The sequence below is a fragment of the Ictidomys tridecemlineatus genome, chromosome 11, assembly GCF_052094955.1.
Source record: "Ictidomys tridecemlineatus isolate mIctTri1 chromosome 11, mIctTri1.hap1, whole genome shotgun sequence".
Taxonomy (NCBI): Eukaryota; Metazoa; Chordata; class Mammalia; order Rodentia; family Sciuridae; genus Ictidomys; species Ictidomys tridecemlineatus.
The window spans coordinates 12,333,164-12,360,112 of NC_135487.1; the positions used below are offsets into that span (position 1 = coordinate 12,333,164).

The 26,949-nt window shown below is 38.5% G+C and overlaps 1 protein-coding gene across 12 annotated transcripts in view; it reads right to left on the reverse strand.

Moving 5' to 3' along the window:
* Ubr4 (ubiquitin protein ligase E3 component n-recognin 4) overlaps positions 1-26,949 on the reverse strand; it is a 127,829-nt gene that overhangs the window by 90,056 nt on the left and 10,824 nt on the right. For all 12 annotated transcript variants that reach the window (XM_078025447.1, XM_078025445.1, XM_078025442.1 and 9 more), the window contains exons 6-25: positions 25,689-25,791; positions 25,422-25,563; positions 24,969-25,093; positions 21,289-21,413; positions 20,211-20,270; positions 19,929-20,119; positions 17,445-17,544; positions 17,162-17,299; positions 16,372-16,489; positions 15,297-15,484; positions 13,996-14,155; positions 13,819-13,904; positions 6,620-6,789; positions 5,056-5,338; positions 4,349-4,484; positions 3,263-3,342; positions 2,377-2,505; positions 1,425-1,607; positions 1,159-1,281; positions 842-1,071 (exon numbers count right to left, since the gene is read on the reverse strand). In XM_078025447.1, coding sequence (XP_077881573.1) covers positions 842-1,071; positions 1,159-1,281; positions 1,425-1,607; positions 2,377-2,505; positions 3,263-3,342; positions 4,349-4,484; positions 5,056-5,338; positions 6,620-6,789; positions 13,819-13,904; positions 13,996-14,155; positions 15,297-15,484; positions 16,372-16,489; positions 17,162-17,299; positions 17,445-17,544; positions 19,929-20,119; positions 20,211-20,270; positions 21,289-21,413; positions 24,969-25,093; positions 25,422-25,563; positions 25,689-25,791 — 2,870 coding nt within the window. The remainder of the gene's footprint in view (positions 1-841; positions 1,072-1,158; positions 1,282-1,424; positions 1,608-2,376; positions 2,506-3,262; positions 3,343-4,348; positions 4,485-5,055; positions 5,339-6,619; positions 6,790-13,818; positions 13,905-13,995; positions 14,156-15,296; positions 15,485-16,371; positions 16,490-17,161; positions 17,300-17,444; positions 17,545-19,928; positions 20,120-20,210; positions 20,271-21,288; positions 21,414-24,968; positions 25,094-25,421; positions 25,564-25,688; positions 25,792-26,949) is intronic.

Consider the following 26,949-nt stretch of genomic DNA (forward strand, 5'->3'; position numbering starts at 1 on the left):
TCTCAATTTTTAAATAATCTTCCAAATTTTATGTTAAAAATAAATTTTAAGTTTGGTTATTTGTTGTTGTTTATTTGGTTTTTTTGTGAGGTACTTTTTGGTACTGGGGATTTAACCCAGGGGTTTGAGCTACACCCTTATTAAGACAAGGTCTTGCTTGGTTGCTTAGGGGTTCTCTTAAGTTACTGAGGCTAGTCTCAAAATGTTTGATTTCTTCATCAGCCTCCCAAGTCACTGGGATTTCTGTCATGTGCCACCATGCCCAGCAATGTTAAGGTTGTAAAACATCATTTGCAGAACAAAATCTGTAGGACATCCAATTTTCAATATAAGTTGTAGAATGGACAAAATTTCAAGATATCTTCTAACTCATTAAGAAAAGATGGGCTGGGGATGTGGCTCAAGCGGTAGCACGCTCGCCTGGCATGCGTGCAGCCCAGGTTCGATCCTCAACACCACATACAAAGATGTTGTGTCCACCGATAACTAAAAAATAAATATTTTTTAAAAATACTCAAAAAAAAAAAAAAAGATGTTTTTCCTCTCTACATACCATGAAATTTGAAGAGCATTTAAAGGAACTCAGTTAATAATAGGAATGATGGAGGTTTTAAAATTTACATTTCTTTGAATCCCACAAATATAATTCTAGAAAACATTTTAAAGAACTAAAAGAAATCAAATTTCCTCCCAGCTATTATGTGAAAAATTCCTCAATAGGCACCCCTTCTTATTAGAGAAGAAAACATTATACCAAGCATGGGGCGGTTAAGGGGAGTCCCCGGGGGAGCTGCACAGAGTAAGCAGTACTAGCACATCTCAGGTGGGCAATTCGTCACACCTAGTGAACGATGCATAGGTGTCAATGAGTTGGAGCGTGGCTGGAAGGAGGTTCTTGGTGATCTCGGATGACTTATGAGGATCAGTCTCTGCAGCCATCTTAGAAAAATGTTCATCCAAAGAGACCTGGACCTTCGAGATAGCAGCGTCAAGGGTGTAGATGGACTGCAGACTAGGAATTTCATGGAGCTGCAAGATGGTGGTACAGTCGATGCTACAGAATGATGAAATCTTTAAAAACACCCAGGATATTAATTAGTTGTGGCCAAAGGCTGTGGTAGAAGCTAAGTTGTCATTATGGTCCCAACACTACCATACCTGTCGAGCGAAGTATTCCTCTACAATTTCAACATCATATTTCACTGAGCTACACTTGGTGGATGCCAATTCTACAAGAGAGCCAGCATGTTCAGCTTTCATTCCTTGTTTAATAAGATGATCCTGTTTGGATGTCAAGAAAAAAAGCATTTTAAGATCAGTATAAATAGTCCAAAGCTTTCATCAAATTTAAAAGCCCCCATACACATAGAGCAAGGTAACTCTGAATAGCCCTTGGCAGCAAACTTTGTGTTCCACTGTGGTACCTTTATCCAGTTCACATAGGAGCTGATCCGGAGGCGGGAAGACCATCGCAGAGTATGTAAGATGTCACATTCACTCATCTCAGGTGAGTTCATGGCCAGCTGGTTCATGTACGTCTTCGATGGTGGCAAAATACCTAAGATCCTCCACAGTATCAAGAAGTAATACTGAAGGGCACAGGCCTCCTGGAGAAAGCAAATGGAGCAGTTATTACATGGTATCTCTATTTTCTATTTTCTTTTTATTTCTGTTACATTTTTTTAGTTACAGTCATATAAATGGTAGGAAACTATACATTCATACTATATAATAAAAATTTGGCCAATATAATAATATAATTTGGCCAATATCATGCCCCTGCATAGTCTGTATTTTCAACAGGGATTTGGCCCTAGAGTCTGCTCTCCAGATCTTTCTAGAAAGCACCCCAAAATGATAAAGCAGAAAATGGCAAAATGAACATACAATTTGTTCCCCACATTCTGCAAACCTTATAGGCCAAAAAGGTTGCTCAGTGACAACTCTAGAACCCCTCAAATTCACCAATTAACCAGAAAAGAATAGGACATTGCCGGGGCAGGTCCATAATCAGTCAGACCTTTGTGTGGCCTAGAACTGCTGCTATGGCTCCTAGAAGTACAGACACATGTTCACAGGACCATGAAAAAGGCTCAAGTGTGAGGTTTTCAACATTACACCAGTAGTCATAAAGAACACAGATCTAGGGTGGCCACTAGTCCTTAGTCACATTTCTTTCAATGCTGAGAGAATAGAAAAAAATGATAAAACTGCCTCTACAGTGAAGAGAACTACTCAAATGACATAAACACTGAAGTACTGATCAATTTTGAAAATAGACATCTGATAAACTGATTAGATCCCAGAAGGAAATTTCTGGTAGAAATGATCAATTATTAAACACAGCCCAAACTCCCCAGGCCTCCATGGTCTTACCAGAGCTGTTACGTTTTTGTTTTCCTTCCTCCTGACCGTGTCGATCTGGGATCCAGCTGCAAGTAGGGCTGTCAATGCAGTGTAAAGCTCATCAAACTTGACAAGCTTGGAGAAAAGAACTTCACATGCCTGTGATCAACAAAGAAACATAATCATTTCATTTTATTTTTTGAAACTTGTTTTCCTCTATGCTTGCACTATTACCTAACTTCATAATTGACAATATATCCCATCGAATTATACTTATTGGTTTCTTCCTGTAGTAGTTTCCAGATTCTGGGACCTCACTCAGTTTGTGAACCACTGTGAGCATACAACTGCAAGCTTCAGAATGAGAAAGAAGTGAACTATTTTTGTCCATTAAAATATTTGTCTAGGGGCTGGGATTGTGGCTCAGTGGTAGAGTACTCACCTAGCACACATGAGGCACTAGGTTCAAACACTCACACCACATAAAAATGAAATAAAGATATTGTGTCCACTTACAACTAAAAAATAAATATTAAAAAATATAGGGGCTGGGGCTCAGTGGTAGAGTGCTCGCCTAGCACGTGCGAGGCCCTGGGTTCAATCTTCAGCACCACACATAAGTAAATACATTATGTGCAACCACAATTAAACATGCAATTAAAAAGACAAATATATATACATATATATATATATATTTGCCTACAGAAGTTTGTGTCAGAAGTAACAACTTTTAGCTAAGGTGTAGCCCAGCAAATAAATCTCAAAGTAACGTTTTTCCTTTTAAAAGAAGTTCAAATCCTAACAAAGACCAAATTTCCTCATTACAAAAAGTAAATCATTCCCCTTCTCCCTGAAACACTGATTTGGTGGAGACCATCAGGCCCATATATAAAATGGGGTTTAAAATTCCTAGTACCACAGCATCAAGTCGGTTCAAATCATCCTCTGAGGCTTCTGGGGACAGGACACAGTAGAATCTGGGTTGTGGGATGGTATCTGGAAAACAATGTGCTTATTAAATGAACAGTTTCATTCTCAACTTAGTCTACCAGACATAAAACATAAAAATCTTAAAATTACATTAGAACAAGGTTTCTCACACCTGAACTGCTAATATTTGGAACCAGATAATCCTTGGCTTTGTGAGACTGCCCAAGGAATCTCAGGAGCTTTAAGAGCATCACTGGCCTCTGCCTATGATGCCAGAAACACCCCCACCAAGTGTGACAACCAAAAAACGTCAAAACATTAGCAAATATCCCATGTAGCAGGATATCTGAACTCCTAAACTCACTGCTTTAGGAGTCAACTCACACACTCTGCAATCCAGTTTATAACATAACTCTATCATTAGATTGAATGCAATAAACATATAAGCTGTTTCCTCAATAGCAAAGGGGCTAACCAGTAAGTTCACACTAAGGCTTCATGAAAGTTAACATTTAGTGATCCTCCAGATCAGAGCAAACACTAAAAATGAACCCAGGGTCCCCACGCTCAGCAGCAGAGCATTTGCAGAGCATGTGCAAGGACCTATGTTCAATCCCCAGCTCTGCAAAAAAAAAAAAAAAGAAACTCAGAGATATCTCATCAAAAGAATAAGACAATTGCTATATGAGAAAAACACTGGAGAGAATATTACATCCCTATGACTTTCAGAATAGTAATATCACCAAGACCAAAAGAGAATTTAACTTGTGGGTGAGAACCATATCCCTACAAGGAAAATTAAATTTAATTCCTGAGAATGACAAGAAATCATGCATTTTACCCTATAGCCAAACACCAGCATTCCTAATTCCTACATCTCAATGAAAAAAGTAAAAATTAATGAGGGTTGTGGGAGTCAATTTCTAAAACTGTCTTAAACCCATAGTTATTTGCCATCCATAGGGAGCAGATTAAAGCAACTGGCAAAAGATCCTCCAGGCATCTCCAAACTTCAAGTTCAATCCTGCTAAGAAGAACCAATAAGCCAGTTTCTTACGAGAACGTTTCTGACCTGATGAGAAATGCTTAGACCAGTTTTCTTCCACTTCTTTGAACCCATGATAGAGAGGAGTGGTCACCCGGCGGCTACTGCTGTCCTGAGATCCATTTGCCCACCCAAAAGGTGGACTCAACAAATTGTGCTGTACCTTTTAAAATAAAAATACTCAATTTGAGGATACACAGTCACCAGGCATGATAACAAATCAGTATAAGAAAACAAAATTCACAAGCCAAAATAAAATTTTAATCTTCTGTGACTTCTTTTAGAAAGGAATTTTTTATGGAACATAAGGGGAATAGTGCTCAATCAAACATTTCAAGAACTGCTAGACATAACAACACTAACTCAGCCTCCCACCCTCAGATTGAATCCTTACAAGGAACTTTACAAATCCATAAAATTTACTGCTTGACCATTCTTCAACCACCAACAATGCTCAGATATTACACAGGTAAAGCAGAGTAATTAAGAATAACATGTGAACAGAGCATAAACCTAATTTTAACAAATATCAAGTAATCTATACTTGCCACTTCATAAAGTGCAACTGCATATATGAAAGTTCCAGGAGTTTTTTTTAATCCTACCTATAAATTTACATCAAACACCTAAAACCTAAAGTGAGCAGAGCAGGTCATTTTGGATTTGGATCATAGCTGCAAAGAAGAATCAAGTTCTCAGTAACAGTAAAGCAGACACAATGTATTGGTCTGTACCTGCTCAAACAGATACATGGGGGCTTTGGAGTATTGATGAAGCAGATAATCGAAGATCAAAAGGAGGCGAGCCAGGACAAGAGGCACAGAGCGCATCTGAGCCTCCAGGCTGACGCTTAGCTCCTGAATGATCTGGACAAGCAGGGTCAGTATGGCTCGCCGGCCTTTCTCAGAGAGATGGTGAAAAATGAGGAGAAGCAGCTGTAGGTGCTCTATGTTCAGATCTTCTGTCTCACTGGGTACCACCCCCTGTAGGGCATTCTGCTTCATCGTAGACAAAAACCTACCACAAAGAAAGGAGAACATGTCTACTGGGAAAACACCAGCAACTCCCAAATTTACAATATCTAGCGTTGCAAGAGTTAAACTTCTTAAACACAGCCACTAAGATAACAAAAAGAAGCAGCAAAAGGGCTATATGGTAAAAGCAAAAATTAAATTTTTTTCTACAAATCCATTAACTTAGCTCCCAAATATTTACAAGATCCTTTTGATTCTCTTAACTGTGGCCACAGTAGCATTAATGTCCACTTTGCCATTTATGGCAATGGAAAGAACAATAAACTCCCCAAGAGGTGTTGTTGGTGTTGCTGTTTACCTAAAAAACCCAGAGAAGCAGAACTAGTCCAAATACTTTCTTTTCCTATATTTTGATAGTCTCAATCTCTTTCTTTCTCTCTCCCCACATTGTGTGTGTGTGTGTGTGTGTGTGTTTATGTGTGTGTGTGTAAAAAACTAAACCAAGGACACCTACTACTGACTTACACTCCCATTCTGATTCTATAATTTAAGTCTGGTTTTGATAGTTTGGAGGCTATAATCATTGCATGATAATAGTTCAAAATAAATCAGACACAAAATATAAAAAAGAAATTATAATATTTGAGAATGTGTCAGGAAAAAAAATGAACATAGCACATAGCCAACTGTTTCCATTGCCTTTGGCTATTAGGAAAGAGATTTGTGTTTTAATAAGGCCACCCTTCCCTCACTTGCACCCCCCACTGCCAGCTCCCGGCCTTTTTGAAAGATTCCACCAGGAAAAATATAGTGGGCCTCTGGCATTCAAGGAGGTTTATGATTTCTCAAATCCAACATTAGAGCTATTTGATCCTAGAATGAGGAATAGAAAACCAAAGCCTTTTAGGAAAACAAACTGCTTTGAAGACTTCTAACCATGTAAACAAAAATGGCAAATACAGGTCCATCTAAGAAGGATTTAAATGATTAATCTGAGCTTCCCCCAAGGAAACAAATTCTTTAAAATTTATCCAAAAAAGACTGCAAGTCACTCTAAGTGGTTTCATGTTGAGAGCAAAATAACCAAGGATAGAGTTAGCTTCCTAGCTCCCTCTCTCTCAAAAAAACCAGGTCAGGATAAAATTGGTTATGTTCAAGATTCAGGCCCCTTGTTTTTTTTAACAGCTCACCTTCCCACGATTCGTCCATCATTCCTCTACCCTTCATACTCTAAACACACCATCACACTAGCATCTCAAAGATTAACTACAAAGAACTCAAACAAATAAAGACAGAAAATAATCATCTCATGGAGTTATCTTACCTGTCCCAAACTTTAAGGCATTCAGGGACATCAGGGTCACCTTGTGTGCTAGCTTTATGTTGCCAGATGAGCAGGAGACGTGAAAGCACAGAGAGGCCTTGAGGGTGAATGTACAAGGGCCAAGGTCCCTCAGAAAAAGGAGCAACTCCCAGCTGCTGCAACAGTATGTTCTGATATGAAAGACACACATAACACCATTAGGGAAAAGGCGTGGGACAGGCTAAAAAGTTACTCATGCTCTTCAATGCTACTTTTTCATCCGTTTTATTCACACTGAACAGAGTAAAGAAAAAGGGATCAAGAAATTCAAACTTAGAGGTGATCTGGAGAAAAATCATCTGGTCTATGGCCATACCACCCTGAACACGCTCCCAATCTGATCTCAGAAGAAAAATCATCTAGTTCAACAAAAAAAAAAACTTAAGTGAAAAATTACTAATCTATCCCAATAACATCCATAGTTCAATTACTGTCTGAAACGGGATCCTAAAAGAGGAGAAATGCTTTGAGAATTTCCAAAGGAAAACTACTTGAACTGTAGTAGCTAACCATCTCTTTCATAACCAATTACATAAGACAAAAAAAGCACCCAAATAACCCAAGTTGTGGGGAGATGCAATAATTTATAAATCCAACTACTCCTAGTAACAGTATTAGCAGAGAAATTCTGCCTTTAAGATATCAAGGGATTTAGAACTAATTGAGAGCATCCTTTGCCTCCAGTTGTAATAGAACTTCTAAATGAGTCTCATTTGTAGGTCAGTTATCTAATCTGCAACTTATTTTTTTCCAACACAAACACACACAATGAGAGTAAACAGATTGCCAATGGGAAAAAAGGGGGTTGGGGGAAGATGCACTTTTTTTTTTTCTTTAGTACCAGGAATGGAACTCAGGGCGCTTAACCACTGAGCTACATCCCCAGCCCTTTTTTTTAATATTGAGACAGGGTTTTACTAAGTTACTTAGGACCTCACTTAGTTGCTGAGGCTGGCCTTGTACTTGCAATCCTCCTGCCTCAGCCTCTCTGAGCCGCTAGAATTATAGGCATGCGCATGTGTTTCTGTGCCTGACTCTGCATTTTTAAGTGAGGGCTTTTGTTTTCATCTTTCTGTCTGCTTTTTTAGGCCTCAGAGCCATAAGAAATGAGTAAACACGCAAGGGGAGGCCCACTCGCATGTAATCCTAGCCACTCAGAGAAGGACTGCAAGTTCGAGGCCAGCCTAGGCAAACTTGGTGAGAACAGCTAAGGAAGTAGCTCAGTGGTACTAGGTTCAATCCCCAGAACTGCAAACAAAGAAAAAAGAAAGGAACAAACTTTCCAAAGGAGCCTGGTTTTTAAAGACCTCTCCAACGCTTAATTCATTTTCTAATAAGTAAAACTGCTGTGGTGTGTGTAGCAGCAAAATCCTGACTGAGTCATCACCCCTCCACTCTCAAGATCCTTCCCCAACATCCCCTAGGAGGGAGCCTTGGCTCTACTGCTCTCCTCCACTCATCTCATGGTTTCTCATCATGTCAATAGCTGCTCCTGTGTGGATAATTCCCAAAGCCATACAATCAACCTGAATTTTCTAACTAACTTCAGGCTCATGCTTCCAATGATTTTCTAGATCTTTACCTCACTGGCAGCCCCCAATTTCATATTTAAAATGAAATGCACTGTGTGCATGTACAAATATATAATAACGAGTCCTACCATTATGTACAAATATGGCGCACCAATTAAAAATATGGGAAAAAATAACAACAAAAAATGAAATGCACTGTCTCTCCTACCCCAAACCAACTCTCCTTGCTGGCTTCATTGTTGTTGCATCAGAGTCTTATCTGAGTTCTAAACGCAGGTAATATCTAAGACTCCTTCCTCTTCCCATCTTTCACCTCATTTATTTAAGTAATTCCTCATGATCTCTGCAACGTGTATATTCACACCATTTTTCCGTCCTTCCTCACCATCCCATAGAATTCAAAACACCTTTATTTCCTCATGCCTATAACAAGCAGGTGGTTCAATGTATATGAATAGACCTAGAAACTGCAATATTATTATTAAATACCAATAATAAATTCATAAAGATAGCAGCTCACATTTGGCTGGTACTATAATGTATCTAACAGTACATTTTTGCCCCCCAATTTTCTTTTCTTTTTTTTTGGTACCAGGAGTTGGTACTCACTTAACCGCTGAGTCAAATCCCCATTCCACAGCCCCCCCCCTTTTTTTTTTTTACTTTAAGACAGGGTCTCACTAAGTTGCTTAGGGCCTCACTAAGTTGCTGAGGCTGACCTTGAACTCGAGATTCTCCTGCCTCAGCCTCTGGAGCTGCTGAGATTATAGGTATACACAACACCACATTTTTGCCACTTTTGTATGATAAAATATCTTAACATAAAATTTACCACTTTAACCTTTTTTTCATGTATAGCTCTGGCATTAAATATATATATGCATTATTATGCAACCTACATGTCTAGATCTATCCATCTCCAGATCAAATTTTCAACTTCAACTGGATCTCTTCCCCACTAGACACTCATTTCCCACCCTCCCATCAGCCCCTAGTACCCGCCCTTCCACTTCCCGCCCCTAGAAACCAGACTGCTGTGAGTGGAACCACATATGTGGCTCTTTTCTAACTGCTTCGTTTCACTTAGCATAATGTCTTCAAGGTTCTTCCACACTACGGCATGTGCCCGTATCTCCTTTCTTTTTAAGGCTGAAAAATATTCACTATAACAACTTTTATCTGTTAAATTTTGATGGCCCCCTGGTTGCTTCCCTCTTTGGGCTATGGTGAATGATACTGTTTTGAACTTGAGGTATATTTGAACATTCATTTCTTTGGGGGTATGTAAGTGGAACCACTGGGTCATATGGTAATTTTTTTTTTTTTTTCAGTACTGAGGGGAACCCAGTGCGTGATAGACAAGCATTCTAGTACTGAGTAACATGCACAGCCCATTTGGTAATTCTATCTGCAACTTTTTTGTGGAATTGTCATTCCATTTTCCCCAACTACATCATTTTACATCCTTATTGGCAATGTACAAGGATTCCACTTTTTCCACAGCCTTACCAACACTTATTTTCTGGGTTTGTTTGTTTTGTTTTTTAAAGTAGCCAACCTGGTGGGTGTGAATGCTACTTGTGTTGTTTTAAGCCAGGCATTCCCCCCTCCCAAGTACTAGGCACTGAACCCAGAGGCTCTCTACCACTGAGCTACATCCCGACCCTGCCAGGCACTGTTTTAAACACTTATCACTAAAGCTCTGGGCCTCCATTTTCCCCAATATTCATTCTACTACCACACTAATCTTACAAAAACATACTCCAGTGGCTCTCCACTATTTCACCTCCTTTAGGGAATTCAAGACTCCTTAAAATTTGGCCTAAACTATTTTGTATCCTTTCTTACCAAAATGAACCACATTACATCATGAACTTCCTGAGCCCGGCTAGCATTCCTCCATTTCCTGTGGGGCATTATAACAGCATCCATTCTGCTACTTCAGCTGCTCTAAAGTACGGCCTTCCCACTCCCACAGAACCCCTCCCCAAGGCATTCTCCCTCTTCATTCAACACCCACTCCACTTCCTCCACCTAGACATTCTATAGACTGTATTAAATTGGTGATCTGTGTATCTACCACATTGTATTCCTAGACAACAGGGTTTGACTGACCTTTGATTATCTCACAGCACTTAGCAAGGTACTTGTTCCTTGAGGGTGCTAATAAATACTTATTAAAGAAAGAGTAAACTCAATGAGACCCTGTCTCTAAATAAAATACAAAATAGGTCTGTGGATGTAGCTCAGTGGTTGAGTGCCCCTGATTTCAATCCCCAGTACCACACCCCAAAAAAAAAAAAAAGAAAAAAAGAGTCTAGGGCTGGGTGCAGTGGCACACACTGGTTATCCCAGAGGCTTAGGAGGCTGAGGCTAGAGGACTGCAAGTTCAAGGCCGGCCTCAGCAATTTAATGAGGCCCCTTATCAACTTAGTGAGACCCTGTCTCAAAATAAAAAATAAACCGGGTACAGTGGCGCATGCCTGTAATCCTAGCAGCTCAGAAGGCTGAGGCAGGAGGATCATGAATTCAAAGCCAGCTTCAGCAACTTAGCAAGGCACTTAGCAAGGGCTGGTGATATGGTTCAGTGGTTAAGCACCCCTGGGTTCAATCCTCACTACCAAAAAAATTAAAACATAAAAATAAATAAAAAATAAAAGGGCTGAGGATGTAACTTAGTACTGAAGTACACTGGGTTAAATCCCTAGTACCAACATAAAAAGAAGAAGAAGAATCTAGGAAGAGAGCCTTCCAACAAAGGACATCCTACAATCTAGCAATCCCAAAGACTACTCTGGCTAGCTTACCAGACTGCTTGATTAGAAAAATGTACAATAAGAACAAGTAAATGCCAAGTAAATGTTCTCCCACAAACTTTCAGCAGAAAGTCTACCTTCAAAGATATTCAAACACCACTAGTTTTAATTTCTTTTCTAATTAGTGAGAAACTTAACTGGTCTTTCGCAGTCAGAATCAGACTCCTTTAATGTCCTGACAGCCAAAGACCAAGTTTAAGACTTAACTTCTGTACATTTACTCTCACAGACTGGGTACATTTTCAGTTTCCTTGAAGGATGTTGTGTGTATTGTCTTGCCACGGAAGTCAGGCACCTGGGTAAAGATGTGTTTCACATTACTCTAAAGAAATAACACCCAGGGGCTGGAGTTATTGCTCAGCAATAAAGTGCTTGCCTTGTATTGTGAGTCACTATATTCAATTCCAGCACCACATAAAAATAAGCAAATAAAATAAAGGTCCAACAACAACTAAAAAAAAAAAAAAAAAATACTTAAAAAAAGAAAAAGAAAGAAAGAGTATCTAAGTAGGAAAGGAATTCAACAGCAGATAGATTAAACCAATTATCCTTCACTTTCTTCCATCACAGAAAGGAAGCCTGGGGGAAGAACCTGAAGTCCCATGTTTGGAGATGGAATGAAAAGGGAGATTTGATGATTTCCTTTGCCATAATGTAAGTAGTTGGGGCAACCAGACTGCATGTCCACACAAGGCCTGTAGTTATTTTTAAAATGACAAGAGGATAATGTCATTACAGGAATCTTAAGAACTCCTCTAGAGAAAAATATTTCTTCCCCATTCTTTGGGCAAGTTTAGGCAGGCAAAGATTACATCTGTGAACTTTGAAACTTCCCCAAATAAACCTGATCTAGGAAAGGAGCTACTAACTTTGGAAGTGCACCTGTATGTCTAGGAGGACACTGTGGGCTGTATGCTAACTGAAGTATTTCCTTTGTCTTAGGTCAACAACCTCTCAATTCAATTTGTTTCCTGCCAATATAAATTTTTCATTTAGTGGCTGGGGCTGTAGCTCAGCAGCAGAGCATTTGCCTAGCATGTGTGATCACTGGGTTCAATGTTGTCAGCACCACATAAAAAATAAATAAATAGGGCTGGGGTTGTGGCTTAGCGGTAGAGCATTCACCTCGAACATGCAAGGCTCTGGGTTCGATCCTCAGCACCATATACATATAAATAAATAAAAATAAAGATGTTGTGTTCAACTATAGCTTAAAATAAATAAATATTAAAAATAAATAAAAAACAAATATAATAAAGGCATTCATCTACAACCACTAAAAATTATTTTTAATAATAAATAATAAATTTTCATTTAAAGTAAGTTTAAGTAACCCTCCCCACCTGTGCTTCAGGTGCAACCACGCAAACACTTTACCACTAGACCACTGAGCCATGCCCACAGCCCACATAACCACATTTTTAAATAACAAAATATATTAAGAAATGGCTCAAAATAAAGCTTCCTGGATATTGTCCCTTTCAGAACAAATGACAGGTTCTTAAAATTTTATCTTGATTCTGAGAATCTCCTACAACAATCCTAAGAGTAACATTTTTCAAAATACACTCAGGACAAATAATTGGAGGCTGACCTAATTAAATTCTACTGAGAGAAGAGGGTATAGGTTAACTAAGAATCTGCATTATTTTTGTATTTTAAGGCACTAGAGATTGAACCCTAGGTCTTGTCTTACACATGCTAAGGCAAGCACTCTACTACTGAGCTGCACACCCAGCCTTGGATCTGCATTTTCAATAAGTGTGTCCAGGAATCCTTATAGACTCTGACTATACTAAGAAAATTATCATCAAAATGTTGGGGAAAAAATGTGAAACCACATGATTTGATTTTATGGTAGTAAAAACAGTTGCAGCAACTTTAGAGAACTTGTCTTGGGTCTTGTGTGCTGACGGTCATACCTTGTATAACCTGGCAATTGTGCTCCTAATTATATTCCCGAAAGAATCACTGTTCCTATATAACAGGAGATCTTAATATAAGAAAAATTGTAGCAATAGCAAGAGTAGCAATAAAACCCGGATAATAATTAATTCAAATGAACTTTAGTGGAAGAGGATAGGAGAGGAAAAAGCTGGTACAGTCACAAACAATAGAAAATCATACAGCAGCTCAAACAAAAACTATAGAAATATACAACAATACAGGTGAATCCTGGCAATGTAATACTATATAATATTGAGAAAAGATTGCATAGAGCATGCCGTCACTTGCTATAAAGTTAAAAACTTTTTTTTTTTAATTTAAGGAAAATAGACATATGGATTTAGGAAAATGAGAAGCTTGAGATTTAAGATTCAAAACATCAGCAACCTCAGTGGAGACAGAAATGTAAGATTAAAACTTCACAGTAATGATTTTGCAAATAAGTGTATTTGAAAACATCTACCTCCTATATTTGACTGATCTTTTAAAATGCATTTTAATTTGTATTTATCCTATTACTAATTGTAATATTTTTTCCCTATGTTTCTTGGTCATTTATATTTCTTTTTTTTTATAAATGGCCTTCTTGTATATTTTGTCTGCTTTTCTATAGGCATAATCATTAGGGGTTTGTTTTTATTGTTTTCACTTTTCTTTAAGCTTACTCATTTGGAGGGAAAGGATACATTTTCTTTTTCTGGAAATGGTCCTATATAAGGCACAGGAAACATAATAATCTCCCAGTGCTCTTTCCAGCAGGGTAATTCAAGGACAAAACATTCTTTAACAATGGGAACAACTGTATCCCATAGGAGCTAGTGTAAAGAGCGAGCACCCGGCCTCACAAGCCACAGTGCACACAAACCTGCAGGTTGGGAGACTGAAGGTCAGAAGTCACCAGAGAGTGGTTGAAGTGATAGAGAGCAGCAGCAAACTCTTCATCTGATGAACCTTAAGAAAGATGGGAAGCCATTTACTAACACCCTGCCAACAGCCAAACTCCACAATAAAAATTCGCCCAGCATAGAATCTGCCTACTAACCCTTCAGTCCATCTTTGTCCACCTCCTTGATGATACTGGCCAGAGTGGCCATATGGTGTTCTGAAAGAGACACACTCAAATAGTTTCGAATGAAATTGTTCCGAGAGTTCAACATGGAAGAGGTAATGAAGTTCAAAATGTTGGAAGCCAGACCTAAGAACTAAAAGGAACACAAAACCATTCATTATCAGGATCATAAGCCCTGAGTTCTTACAAACCCTGAATATAAAAAGGAAATATGCCCACAGGTCTCATGCAATAAACACAATGAACTAAAGAATCAGATTTTAAACTACTTCCTAAGTTTATTTATGAGACTCTTTCCTATGTAATTCCACCAACAACATAAAATAGTATGCTAATGTAATACAACAGACTTCAGAATATATTCTATAAAGATATAGGATTTCCAACTACTAACGCATTTCCTTTGTTTCTTGAAGGGCCTTTGTCCAGCTCTAGAAATTATTAATAGAGTGAACTCTGAAACCTATACTAATGATTATTACACATATGTAGAATTTCTGACTCTTTACTTCTCTATTAAAATTAATTACAATTACTGAATAAATTTTTATGTTCATAACCTTAAATAGTGTGTAAATTGTATGAAACTAAGAACTGTAACTAAGTCACTGACTGACAAATTATCAGAACAGGGCTGACATATAGTAGATAATCAAGAAATACTGGCTAAACCAATATTTACAAAGTACATATGTGAGACCTATGCTAAAGGTTTTTCAAATATTTTCCCCCAACATACTTAGAGGCAGGTACAATCATTCCCATATAAGGAGACAAAAAAATTTTTTTTCTTTTTTGAACCCAGAGGCACTTAAACACTGAGCCATATCCCTAGCCCGTTTTTTAATATTTTATTTAGAGACAGGGTCTCATTGAATTGCTTAGGGCCACATTAACTTGCTGAGGCTGGCTTTGAACTCACGATCCTCCTGCCTCAGCCTCCAAAGCCACTGAGATTACAGGTAACAAAATGTTTTAAAGCTTGGAGTAAGTAATTCAGATAATTCAGTAATTCAGATTCTTGCCTAGAGTGGTAGAAATAGGATTCAAACCCAGTTCTGTCTATTCTACAGGCTGTGCTAATAACTATCCATCAGAGAAACAATACCAGAAGTACAAATTATTTAATGAAACATAATTAATACACATAAATTCTAAGCAAAACTATATTTAAATGCTAGTCATCTAACCTGTTTTTTTAGTTCAAATGATCTGATTATCACAATCATTCCACTCAAATCCCCTCCCACTAAACCTCAAAAACCCACTCTTACCAACTCAGGATCTTTGCGACTAGCCAAAATATTGCCCTTCTCACCAGGGGCCTGCTTACTGGGGCTTTTAACTCTAGGAGAGCTCTCCAGTGGAGGGGGTGGAGGAGGGGGTGGAGGTGCCACTTTTTCTTTACTGGGGGAGATGGTCTCCTCAAACCACTGGCCCAAAATAGGTTCACTGTCATCATCTGAATAGAGAAAGAGAAAGCAACAAAAAAACATTTTTCTTCTAAATCAAAAATCACAAGGATATCCTGATCATAGAAGTGGCTACAAAGTACACAAATTTGTCAAAACTTCTCTAAAAGTATACATAAAGTGAGAGTATTTTATAGTATGTAAGTTATATCTCAATAACACTAAATTTTTTTAAAGGAGCCCAACAAGGAGAAATAATTTTGATTTTTTTAAAAAAAATATTTTTTAGTTGTGATGGACCTTTATTTTTTATTTATTTATTTAAATGTGGTGCTGAGAATCAAAGCCAGTGCCTCACACATGCTAGGCAAGCGCTCTTCCATTGAGCTACATACAACTCCAGTCCCAATTTTGCTTTATTTTACTGATAACAAGTCAAATATTTTACAAGAGGAAATTTATATTTGTCTTATCAAATGTAAACCCTAAGATAAGAATCACACCTCTCTTGATATCTCCTACTGCTCTCATAGACTTAGTGGTGGAGAGCAAGGCAGAAGGGACTATCAGGCCTGTTGTTCATCAGACTCTCCAGTTCCTCCCCTGAATTGCCCCACTACAAACCTATGAACAACAGCCAAAGCAAGTACCTCAGATGTGACATTTAGAGTTGCACTAAGAAAGCTGTAAGCAGAGGTCACATAACAGGGGTCAACACAGATTTTGGCAGAAAAGGCACAATGTGAGCTTAGCTGAGAGTAGCATTCCTCATTCATTCTTCAATGCTCAACTTGCTCTTATTAAATATTATGTTATCGTTGATAGCACATAAAAGCAAGGTTGAAACCAGGCAAGTGAAAACAAAATGGTAATCAAGGAACTATATAATCTGCTGCACTCTGTAACTAAGCTGGGAGAGAAAAGGAGAGGCCTGTACCTTGGCTGCTGTCCTCCTCTGTGCTACTGAAGTCATCCTCATAGTAGGTGTTGGAGTCAGTGGAGGCGCTGGCATCACTGCTCATGGAACCCTTCCTCTGCCGCTGCAGGACACATGCCTAGAACGACGAGATTTCCATAATTGGTAATTACAAAAACAGGGCCATTCTACTTAATCTTATTCACCACATGAAGCATTTTCTCCATATGTCATTTTTTTTTAATCCAAGAGTATTAGACCTTCTGGTCTGTTCCTGCTCTGAGGATCATGCCCAATAATGTTAGGGAATATGTGGTCTCCACTCTCACATGACTTAGTTGACTAATGAATAGATGTTCTAAGAAGGAAAAGATGTAGGGAACAGCTTGTATTTGGCAAATAGGTATTTCTGTAGCTACAGCGCCCATGCAAATGGTGGGAACCTCAAGGGACAGTTGGTGGCAATAACAGATATGGTCTAATTAAATTACATAAAGTTAAGTTGAAGTTAGGCATAACACACGCCTGTAATCTCAGTGACCTGGGAGGCTGAGGAGGAAAGATCACAAGTTCAAGACCAGCCTCAGCCTCTTAGCAAGACTCTGTCTCAAAATAAGAAATATAAAAACAGGGCGCTCAGTGGTAAAGAGGCTCTGGGTTCAATCTGTGATACAAAAAAAAAAACCTCTCCTTTTCAAAACTATTTACCACAATTTGGGTTTTTAAAGATGATAGTATATAGTGAATCCTATTCATTTTGAGAAGGGTATATAAGTTCTTCCAAAATAGCAATGGTTTGATTTCCACTCACCTTTCGGTAAGAAGTTGAGAGCAATGTCAAGAGCAGGTTCGTCAGTGGGACAGAGTCAATGAGCCGCTGAATCCTTTGTATAGAAGAGCTCTGGGCCATAATGTTCAAGACAGCAGGGGGACCATCTGTATCCCAACCCTGAAAATATCAATATCAAAGGGAAATTAATGATATGACTTAGCCAGAAAAAAAAAATAATAACCTGTGTTAATAGATCAAGCTAGCTGACCCCAAAGTGGATCTAGCACTTGATATGCTGATTCCAAGAGAATAACCTCCTCACCTTATAAAGAGCCTCCACTTGCAGGTCTTGAAATAGAGATGTTAACAGCTTGATGGCATGGTTTGCCAATATCACTGAGAGTACTCCAAATCCTTGATGCCTACACAAAGAAAAATCAAAACACAACCTTTACATAATTAACAATCAATTATAGTCTCTAAAATGGTATATCTTGTCATTCTGGCATCTTAGATCCCTTAGAGCTCTATGGACCTCTCCCACACTCCAAAAATTGTACATACACAAAAAATTGGCATTAAAACAGAAACACAGTCTCTTGAAGCCCATCCATGGACTGCAAAAGGATCTGCAGGCATGATGGCAAGAATTCCTAGACTAGAAGAAACTCAAATCCATAGATTTTTGGAATTTAAACTCCCAATTCAAAGCCATGATAGTCATATAAAAATACCAACATTTAAATGTTAAATGGACTTTTAAAGAATCCTTCTTTTGGGGAAGAAAAAGATTAAAATTACCAACTTATGTAAAATATCTGGGAACAAACCAAAGAGAATAAAAAGTTTTATATAACATTTGAATAAAATCTTCTATATGCCCAAAATATCCACATGACAAAGGGTTTACTTATCAAATATATAACAAGCCATGTAAATTAATAAGAAAAAAGAGAAAACCAAAGAGGGAAAACTGAAGCAAAGGACATAAGGCAGTATACAAAAGAAACCCAAATGACCAATAAATCAGTGAAAAGAAAGAAAACCACACTAGTAATCAAAGATATAAACATTTTTTTTCTTTTCTCTCCAGATCTCGGCTCCCTAATTTTTTTTTTTTGGCAAAATATTTTAAAATTTAAAATATTTGTGTCCTTTATCATCATAATTGAACTTCTAAGAATTTACTCCAAGGAGACAGCTAAACAAGTTCCCAAAAACTTACATTTCAGGTGCTGGGGATATAGCTCAGTTGGTAGAATGCTTGCCTTGCATGCACAAGGCCCTGGGTTCAATCCCAGTACCACCAAAAAAGATTTACATTTCAGGAGGTTTACCAAGAAGCATGATTTATTCCTGGGTATGGTGGTTCATGACTGTAATCCCAGCAACTCAGGAAACTGAGGCAGATGAATCACAAACTCAAGTCCAGCCTTGGCAATTTAGCAAGATACTGTCTCAAAGAAAAAGGACTGTGGGTATAGCTCAGTGGTAAGAGAGCCCTTGGGTTCAATGCCTAATACTTAAAAAAGGGGGGAAAATTATCAGAACAATAAATCTGACACAATCTAAGTATAAATCACTAAGGAAATTAGTCAATTATGATATAATTACTTAGTAAAATACTGCCCATCATTAACAAATCACATAGAATAATAACTAGCTTCCTGTAGTTCTCCTTCCTTCTATGCTCTTGAAGTCTCATCTTCACATAGCAGCTAGGTCCTCAGATCACCAATAAATCAGGTCACATCTCTCCTGATGAAACCCCTCAGACAGCACTTGTCCCTATATTATTTGGCCACTGGAAATCTCTGTGACCTAATTTTCTACCACTTTCTTGAGTTAATTTCTCCAATCTAGTCACAATGACCTTATGATCCTCAAAACTGCGTCACACCTCTGCCTGGAATCTGAACAACTCTACCTCAAATATCTACAGGGTTCACCCTGTCACTTCATATATGGTCTCCATGTACCATACCATCTTCAGAGTTCTTTCCAGTTCCATCTCAATTAAAAGAACAGTCATTAATTAATCCCTACTCTGGCTTCTTTCCCTCCACAACACTTACATATGACACTTTACAAGGTACTTAATGGTATATTTGTTCACTGTTTCTCCAGTTGTTAGAAAACAAATGTCATAAAGGCAAAGGCACTGCTTGTTTAAATGCTATATCCTCCAAACTCTGTATAATAGAGCAGAGTACATGGTAGGCACTAAAAGAATACATAAAATCCAGAAATGCCTGGGCTTAAAAACTAAACTTTGAACAGCACATGAGTCATGGCAACAGTGACAAATGTTCCAGGAAGCACTCCAGCACGAGCAGATGACATCCTCACCCCACAGGTTAAACAGGTGATTGAACACTCACTCTAAGTCAAGAGAGCCATTTTACAACACAAGCACTTTTTTTTTTTCAGTTGAACTTGAAAATAATTCTAAAATACACATTACAGTTATTTTTCCATCTGACAGATAAGAAAACAGGGTCAAAGGAAACCAGTGACTTATCAAAATCACACAGCTATAATGCAGAGCTAGTGGACCACGAGCTTTATCTTTATTGTTAAATTCAAACCATGTAGGAAATTGCATCTTTCTGTTGGAAAGGTTAGGAGAGGCTGCAAGTGCAGCTCAGTGGTAGAGCAAGTGATTGGTATGTGCAAGGCTCTGGGCTCAATTCCAACACACATACACACAAACTCTAATTCAGAGAGGAGAGAAGTCAGAGCAGCCCCTCAACCAATGAGAAAGCATAACAGAACAAGAGTGGCAGTCACAGGAACAGACACATACCCTTTGCCAGGCCCCAGTTTGGGAGAGCCTACTCCTTCTTTTGTACGAGAAAGGATGTCTCTGACTCGGAGGGCAGCCAACGGGTCTTTCTCTTTCCCCTTATCAGCCAATGCGGTAGGACTGAGGTTCAGTATAAGGAAAAGGCTGTTCAACAAACACCATGCGCCTAACAACTGGAAGTTCTGGTAGTGCTGTTAAAGAAGGCACAAAACATGAACATGGAGAAGAATTCATATCTTATAGACTATAAGACAGGAACCCATTAGAGACATGCTTTCTTACCTCACCACCAGCCCGGCGGGAATTGCTTATCGCTTGCCCAATCATGTCATAGATTTCAAGCTGTTCAGTATCAAACACACAAAAAAAATCTCAGCAAGGTGACATATTTCATTATAGATACCAAATCTTAACCTTAATTAATTTAACTTGAAGAGTTAAATATCCACAGGCCATTTTTCAATTAAATTATCCCACCATACATTGCTTGATTTTCACATAGAGCTGAAGTCCAATTTACATTTAGATTTTTGTCTTTTTTTTATTTTTGGCGGGAGCAGGCAGATACCAGATTGAACTCAGGGCACTGAGCCACATCCCCAGCCCTATTTTGTATTTTATTTAGAGATAGGGTTTCTCTGAGTTGCTTAGCACCTCACCATTGCTGAGGCTGGCTTTGAACTCACCATCCTCCTGCCTCAGCCTCTTCAGCTGCTGAGATTACAGGCGTGTGCCACCACACCTAGCCTTACATTTAGTTTATCTATTTTTTTTTTTTTTTTTTTACATTTCTTTCTCAGGGGTATTCCCTCCACCCAATCTAAAGTAGCACACCAAGCCTGCATCAGATGGCTTTTAATCACCATTCATTCCTCATATGCAATTATCACTATCTGAAAGCACACATTTATTGTGTGCCTCTACTAACTCAGGAGACTGAGGCAGGAAGATCATAAGTTTGAGGCTAGCCTCATCAATGTAGACCCTGTCTCAAGATAAAAAATAAAAACAACTGGGGATGTAGCTCAGTGGCAGAGCATCCCTGAGTTCAATCCTCAGTACCAGAAAAGAAAATAAGAAAAGAAAGTATATGAACACCTAATAGGCCCACAAATGATTTGCTGAATGAATGAATAATCTTTCATAAAGCCCACTACTACCACAAAGTTGCAGGTTTCCTAAAGAGCCAACAAAGGGACACATCTTTGCAAACCAATATGCCAAGGAAATCAGCCTTAGACCTACTACACAAGGAAAGGAATATAGAGAATATCCCAACCCTTGTCCCTGTTGAGGAAAAGGAACTGGCATGCCCCTCATCTGAATGATCAGGATTCACTGTACCCAAAGCTTGGCTTACACATTTCTGGACAATTGTAGCTGCATCACTTTCATAGTCGTCTTCTTTGGAGCTTGTGGACCCTGTCCGTACTTGCTGGGCACTACCCACATGAAGGATGGCCATACAGGTTGCCACACTCACACCTGAAAAAGAACAAGCAGAGATTCCAAAACTGAAAGATAAAACATCTCAATTCCATGACTGAGTATTGAAAACAAACTCCATGGGCGGGGGTCATGGTTTAGATGTAGAGCGCTCGCCTACCATGTGTGAGGCACTGGGCTCGATCCTCAGCACCACATAAAAATAAAAATAAAGATATTGCGTTTGTCTATAACTAAAAAATTAATTTAAAAAAATAAAAGAAAAGAAACTCCATAAGGGCAAGACCATAATAAACACAGTCACACCATATAATCCAACGATCACACTCCTATTTACCCAAATGAACAGAAAACTTGCACCCCCCCAACACACACACACACACAAAAAAAAAACCCCTGCACATTGCAGCTGTACTTATAACTGCCTACAAATGGAAGCAAACAAGATGTCCATCAATGGGGAAATGATAAACAAATTGTGCTGCATCCATACAATAGAACATAAGTCAACAACAAAAAAAGATGAGCTATTAAACCAGAAAAGACATGAAGGAACCTTAAATGCATTTTACCAAGTAAAAGAAGACAGTCTGAAAAGGCTACATACTGTATGATTTTGACTACATGCCACTCTGAGAAAGGACATACATACAACAGAAATGATAAAAAGATCAATGGCTACCAAGGGTTGGAAAAGAGGGTAAGAGTTAAATAGGTGAAGCACAGGGGATATTCTGAACAGTGAAAATACTCTGTATGATATGATAATGATGGATACATTAACATTATAAATTTGCCAAAAGTCACAGAACTACACAACACAAACAGGGAACCCTACAGGATTAAAGACTTTACTTACACTGTGTCAAACTGATTCATTAATGATAACAAATCTATCATACTTATTTCAGATGTTAACAGGGGAAACTATGCAAGGGAAAAGGAGGTATATGAGAACTCCATATAATCTATTCAAGTTTTCCGTTAACTAAAAGTACTTTAAACAAAATCTGACTTTTCTTTCTTACACTTGTTTTTGTTTTTGAGACAGGATTTTGCTATATTGCGCAGAATAGCCTTAAATTCCTGAACTCAAGTGATTCTCCTACCCTCAGTCTCCCAAATAGCTGTGACTACAAACAAGTATTAATTAACACACCTAGCTAAAATCTGGGTAACTTTTTTAATGAAAAAAAAATTAAATTTAAGATTTGGAGCCTGGGGCTCAGTGTTAGACTGATTGGCTAACATGTGAGACCCTGGGTTCGATCCTCAGCACCACATAAAAATAAATAAAATACAAGGTATTGTGTTCATCTATAACTAAAAATATATATATTAAAAAAATTTAAGATTATGAACAAAAAAACCCTTGAGCTTTACATGGTATTTCTCAAAAGCATCCAAGCTAAATCTCTCTTCTTAAATCAATCCCAAAGGATCAATTTTCAATAATAAACTAAATCTGAGATATAGAATCCAACCATGAATTTTTAAGAAACTTGTCACTGCTGGACGCAGTGGCTCACTGCAGGTAATCCCAATGACTCAGGAGACTAAGACAGGAGAATTACAAGTTAGAAGTTTGAGACCCCATCTCAAAAAATAAAAAGGACTAGGCCCTATATACACATATGATTACACTACTGGTGTGACTCTACACCATGTTCAGCCAGGGGGGGAAAAGGACTGGGGATGTGGTTCAGTGGTAAAGTGCCTCTGGGGTTCAATTTCCAATACCAAAAAAAGAGAAAACTTTAATCTTTATCAATTTTAGTTACATATTGACTAAATGTATTGTGATAATCAAGAAATTCACTGAAAATCTAAATTGACAAACCTCAAATTAGATATAAGATCAAATCTCACACGCCTCTTTAGCTTTCTATTCTTAAGGGTACTTCTTTATCTCAGGCCCTAAATGTGTCTTGCCTAAATGAACTGCAAATTCCTCCTAATCCATCTTCCTGCCTCCAATACTTCCCCAGACCAAAATATCCAGTATTCCACTGTCTAAATGTTCTTCCTATAAAATATAACTCATAGGCTCACATACTCCAGAACCTGTTGTCTACTATCTATAGGATATGGTCCAAATGACTTAGTCTGTGTTTTTACATGAGCCTCCTTTTGGTCCATCTATACAACCCCCACCAGTACCCACAAAATCCACAGACTTTACACACATGCATGCAATGCAGTATGTTCTCCCAAATTCCAGAATTCTTTCGGTCCTGTTTTGCCTCTGCCTAGGCATAGCCAAGGTGAAATCCTATCTGTCTTCTTTTTTAAATTTTTTAAAATTTTTTTAGTTATCAATGGACCTTTGTTTTATTCATTTATATGCAGTGCTGAGAATCAAACCCCGTGCCTTGCATATGCTGGGCAAGCACTCTGCCGCTGAGCCACAACCCCAGCCCCTATCTGTCTTTTAAGAAACAATATCGGAACTCCTTGGAGACTACTGCCTTCATCAACTAAAACAAATTCTACTACTTCTAAAATTCCATAGCAATTCTCCTCGCCTCTTTCATTGACATAAAAAAAAGTTTTTTAGTAATACCCTCTAAAACACAGATGCTTTTATCTTTATGTTTTTGTTTGAACAAAGATGCTCTAACTAAAGCTGTTCAAAGAATGTGGGGAGATCGGGTGGAAAGCAGTGATTCATATCTATAATCCCAATAATTCGGGAGACTGAGGCAGGAGGATCACAAGTTTAAAGTCAGCCTCAGCAATTTAGCAAGGCCCTAAGCAACTTAGGGAGGTCCTGTCTCAAAATGAAAAATTTTTAAAAAGGGATGTGGCAGTGACTCAGTGGTTAAATGCCCCTGGGTTTAAGCCTGGGTACTACCAAAAAAAAAAAAAAAGTAGGTAGGGAGATGAACCGACCTCAGCAATTTCTTGATGTTCCCCAGGTCTATTTTCCAAGACTTTCTGCACAAACCCTCACCTGCAGAACCAAGTGAATTTCTGAAATTGCTATACCTTCAAAGACATACCAGGGCTATGGTATGTCCAAGACTTAAAACCAAGGATCAGTGATTTGAGTTAAAAAGTCACTTTAACATTAACTTCAAAGAATAAACACCAGCTGTCAGGCCCTGCTTCCAAGACACCATGGTCAACAGGAAGAAGGGATTTAATGGAAACATAAATAACATTCTTCACATTTATCAACATAAACAGATCCCTTCTGTCCCACAGTCTCCTTCAAACCTGGTCCCACAGCAAGATTCAATTTCCCTTGAGATTTATATTCTATAAATCTCAGGTATAGAATCCTTATAGGCAAGGATGATATATTATTCATCTTGATATCTCCAAAGTCCTTGTCATTTTGTTCTTCATGCAGTAGATACTTAATATCTATACATTCTATGAAATTAAATGTGCATATAACACAATGCCAGCAGTTAAACAGGGTCCTTTACAAAAATTCCTACTGAAACTTTATTTCACTTACATGTGACTAAATTAGAGATTCTCTAGGAAAAGGAATAAGTTAAGGGGGACAAGTACTCAGGATTCTCACGGTTTCCTGAAATTATATTTGTGTTTAAGAAAATAAGACCAAACATCATAACTTCTCACCTGCATATAGACAACTTAGGCTGAGGACTGTCACTTCTTGTAGACGACAAGGATTAAGAGGTTCCAACACAGGTAGAGAAAGAGCATCCAATGCCATAGTTACATCAATCACCAGAGAATGAAAACTGGAACATAACAGAGAAAAATCAAAGAAGATCAAAGGAATCTCTGGAACTGCTTGCTTCTATAATTTGGTTAAAAAAAAAAATAGCATGCCATAAAAATGAAACAGGTAGCTCTTTTGGGGGTATAGGGAGTGGGGGGTGTACCACGGATTGAACACAGAGACACTCAGCCTGAGCACCTTACCGTTGCTGAGGCTGGCTTTGAACTCATAATCTTCCTGCCTCAGCCTCCCAAGCCTCTGGGATTACAGGCTTGTGCCACAGCACTCGGCTAGAAGTATACCTCTTTTGATTAGAATGTAAAACACAGCTTGGAGGAGCACCTTACCCATTACGAACAGCTGTGGCATCTGCAACCGTTGCAGGCATGATAAAGAAGGAATTGGCTGATACTGCATCCTGGAACCGATTGATGTAGCGTAGGAAATACGGCAGGTTCAAACACACACGCAGTAGCTTCTCTGAGCCACCTGCATTATGAAAACGCACAACCTCAAGACTCTATTTGATGTCTGTTTTGTCCACATGGAAGAAGCATGCTTAAAGAGTTTTTGTAAGCACAGAAATCATTTTCCAACAGCAGCAAATGTCTTACCAAGCTCTTGAAGACTAGCCACATTCTGAGCTATAAACACATTCTTGGTTTTGACAGCAGAGGCTTGATCTGTGGATGACTGCTCATCAGTTTCTCCTTCCACCTGAAAAACAACACAGGTCTATCAAGACACTACCACCTGTTCACTTCAATCTGCCCTGCTGTACAAAATGAAAATTGAACAGCAATTCAAGGGATACTCAGACTCTCTTATGATGACGGGGGGAAAAATAGAGATATTTTCCCAAGAGGAGGGGAAAATATCTATTCTATAGCTAACACAGAGTGATGCCTTTTTTTGGGGGGGAAAGGGGGGAGTACTAGGGATTGATCCCAGGGAAAATTTGTCACTGGTTACATTGCTAGCCCTTTTTATTTTACTTTTTTAAATTTTGAAACAGAATTTCACTAAATTCTTTAAAGCCTTACCAAGTTGCTTAGGCTGGCCTTGAACTTACAATCCTCTTGCCTCAGCCTCCCAAACTGCTAGGATTACACGTGTGCACCAACATGCCCAGCTAGAGTGATGCCTTTTACAGAAAATTGCACATGGTCCTTCCCCCCGTCCCCCCCTCCCGCCCTGGGGACTAAACCCAGGGGCACTTTATCACATTCCCGGTTCTTTTTTTTTTTTTTTTTTTGGACACAGGATCTTGCTGAGTATCTCACTGAATTACTGAGCCTGGCCTCAAACTAGCAATCCTCCCACCTCAGCATCCCAGTCACTAGGATTATGGGCACGAACCACTATACCCAGCTTCTATATGGTCTTTATGCATTGAAAAATGCCTAGAAGGACCTGGGATGTGGTTCAAGTGGTAGCACGCTCACCTGGGCATGTGTGAGGCACTGGGTTCGATCCTCAGCACCACATAAAAAAAATAATAAAATAAAGATATTGTGTCCACCTAAAACTAAAAAATAAATATTAAAAAAAAAGAAAAGAAAAATGCCTAAAAGAATGATCATCAAAATAGTAATAACTGGGGCTGGGGTTGTGGCTCAGCGGTAGAACGCTCGGCTAGCATGTGCAAAGCACTGGGTTCAATCCTCAGCACACATAAAAATAAATAAAGGCATTGTGTCCAACTACAATTTAAAAAATATTTTAAAAAAATAGTAATAACTGAGACAGAATCAATTGGCATGAATTTTACTTTCATTGTTTTGTATTATTTTATTTCTACCATAGGCATGTGCGGTCATGCAATGGCTTAACAGAGGGAACACATTCTAAAAAATGTATCATTGGACAACTGTG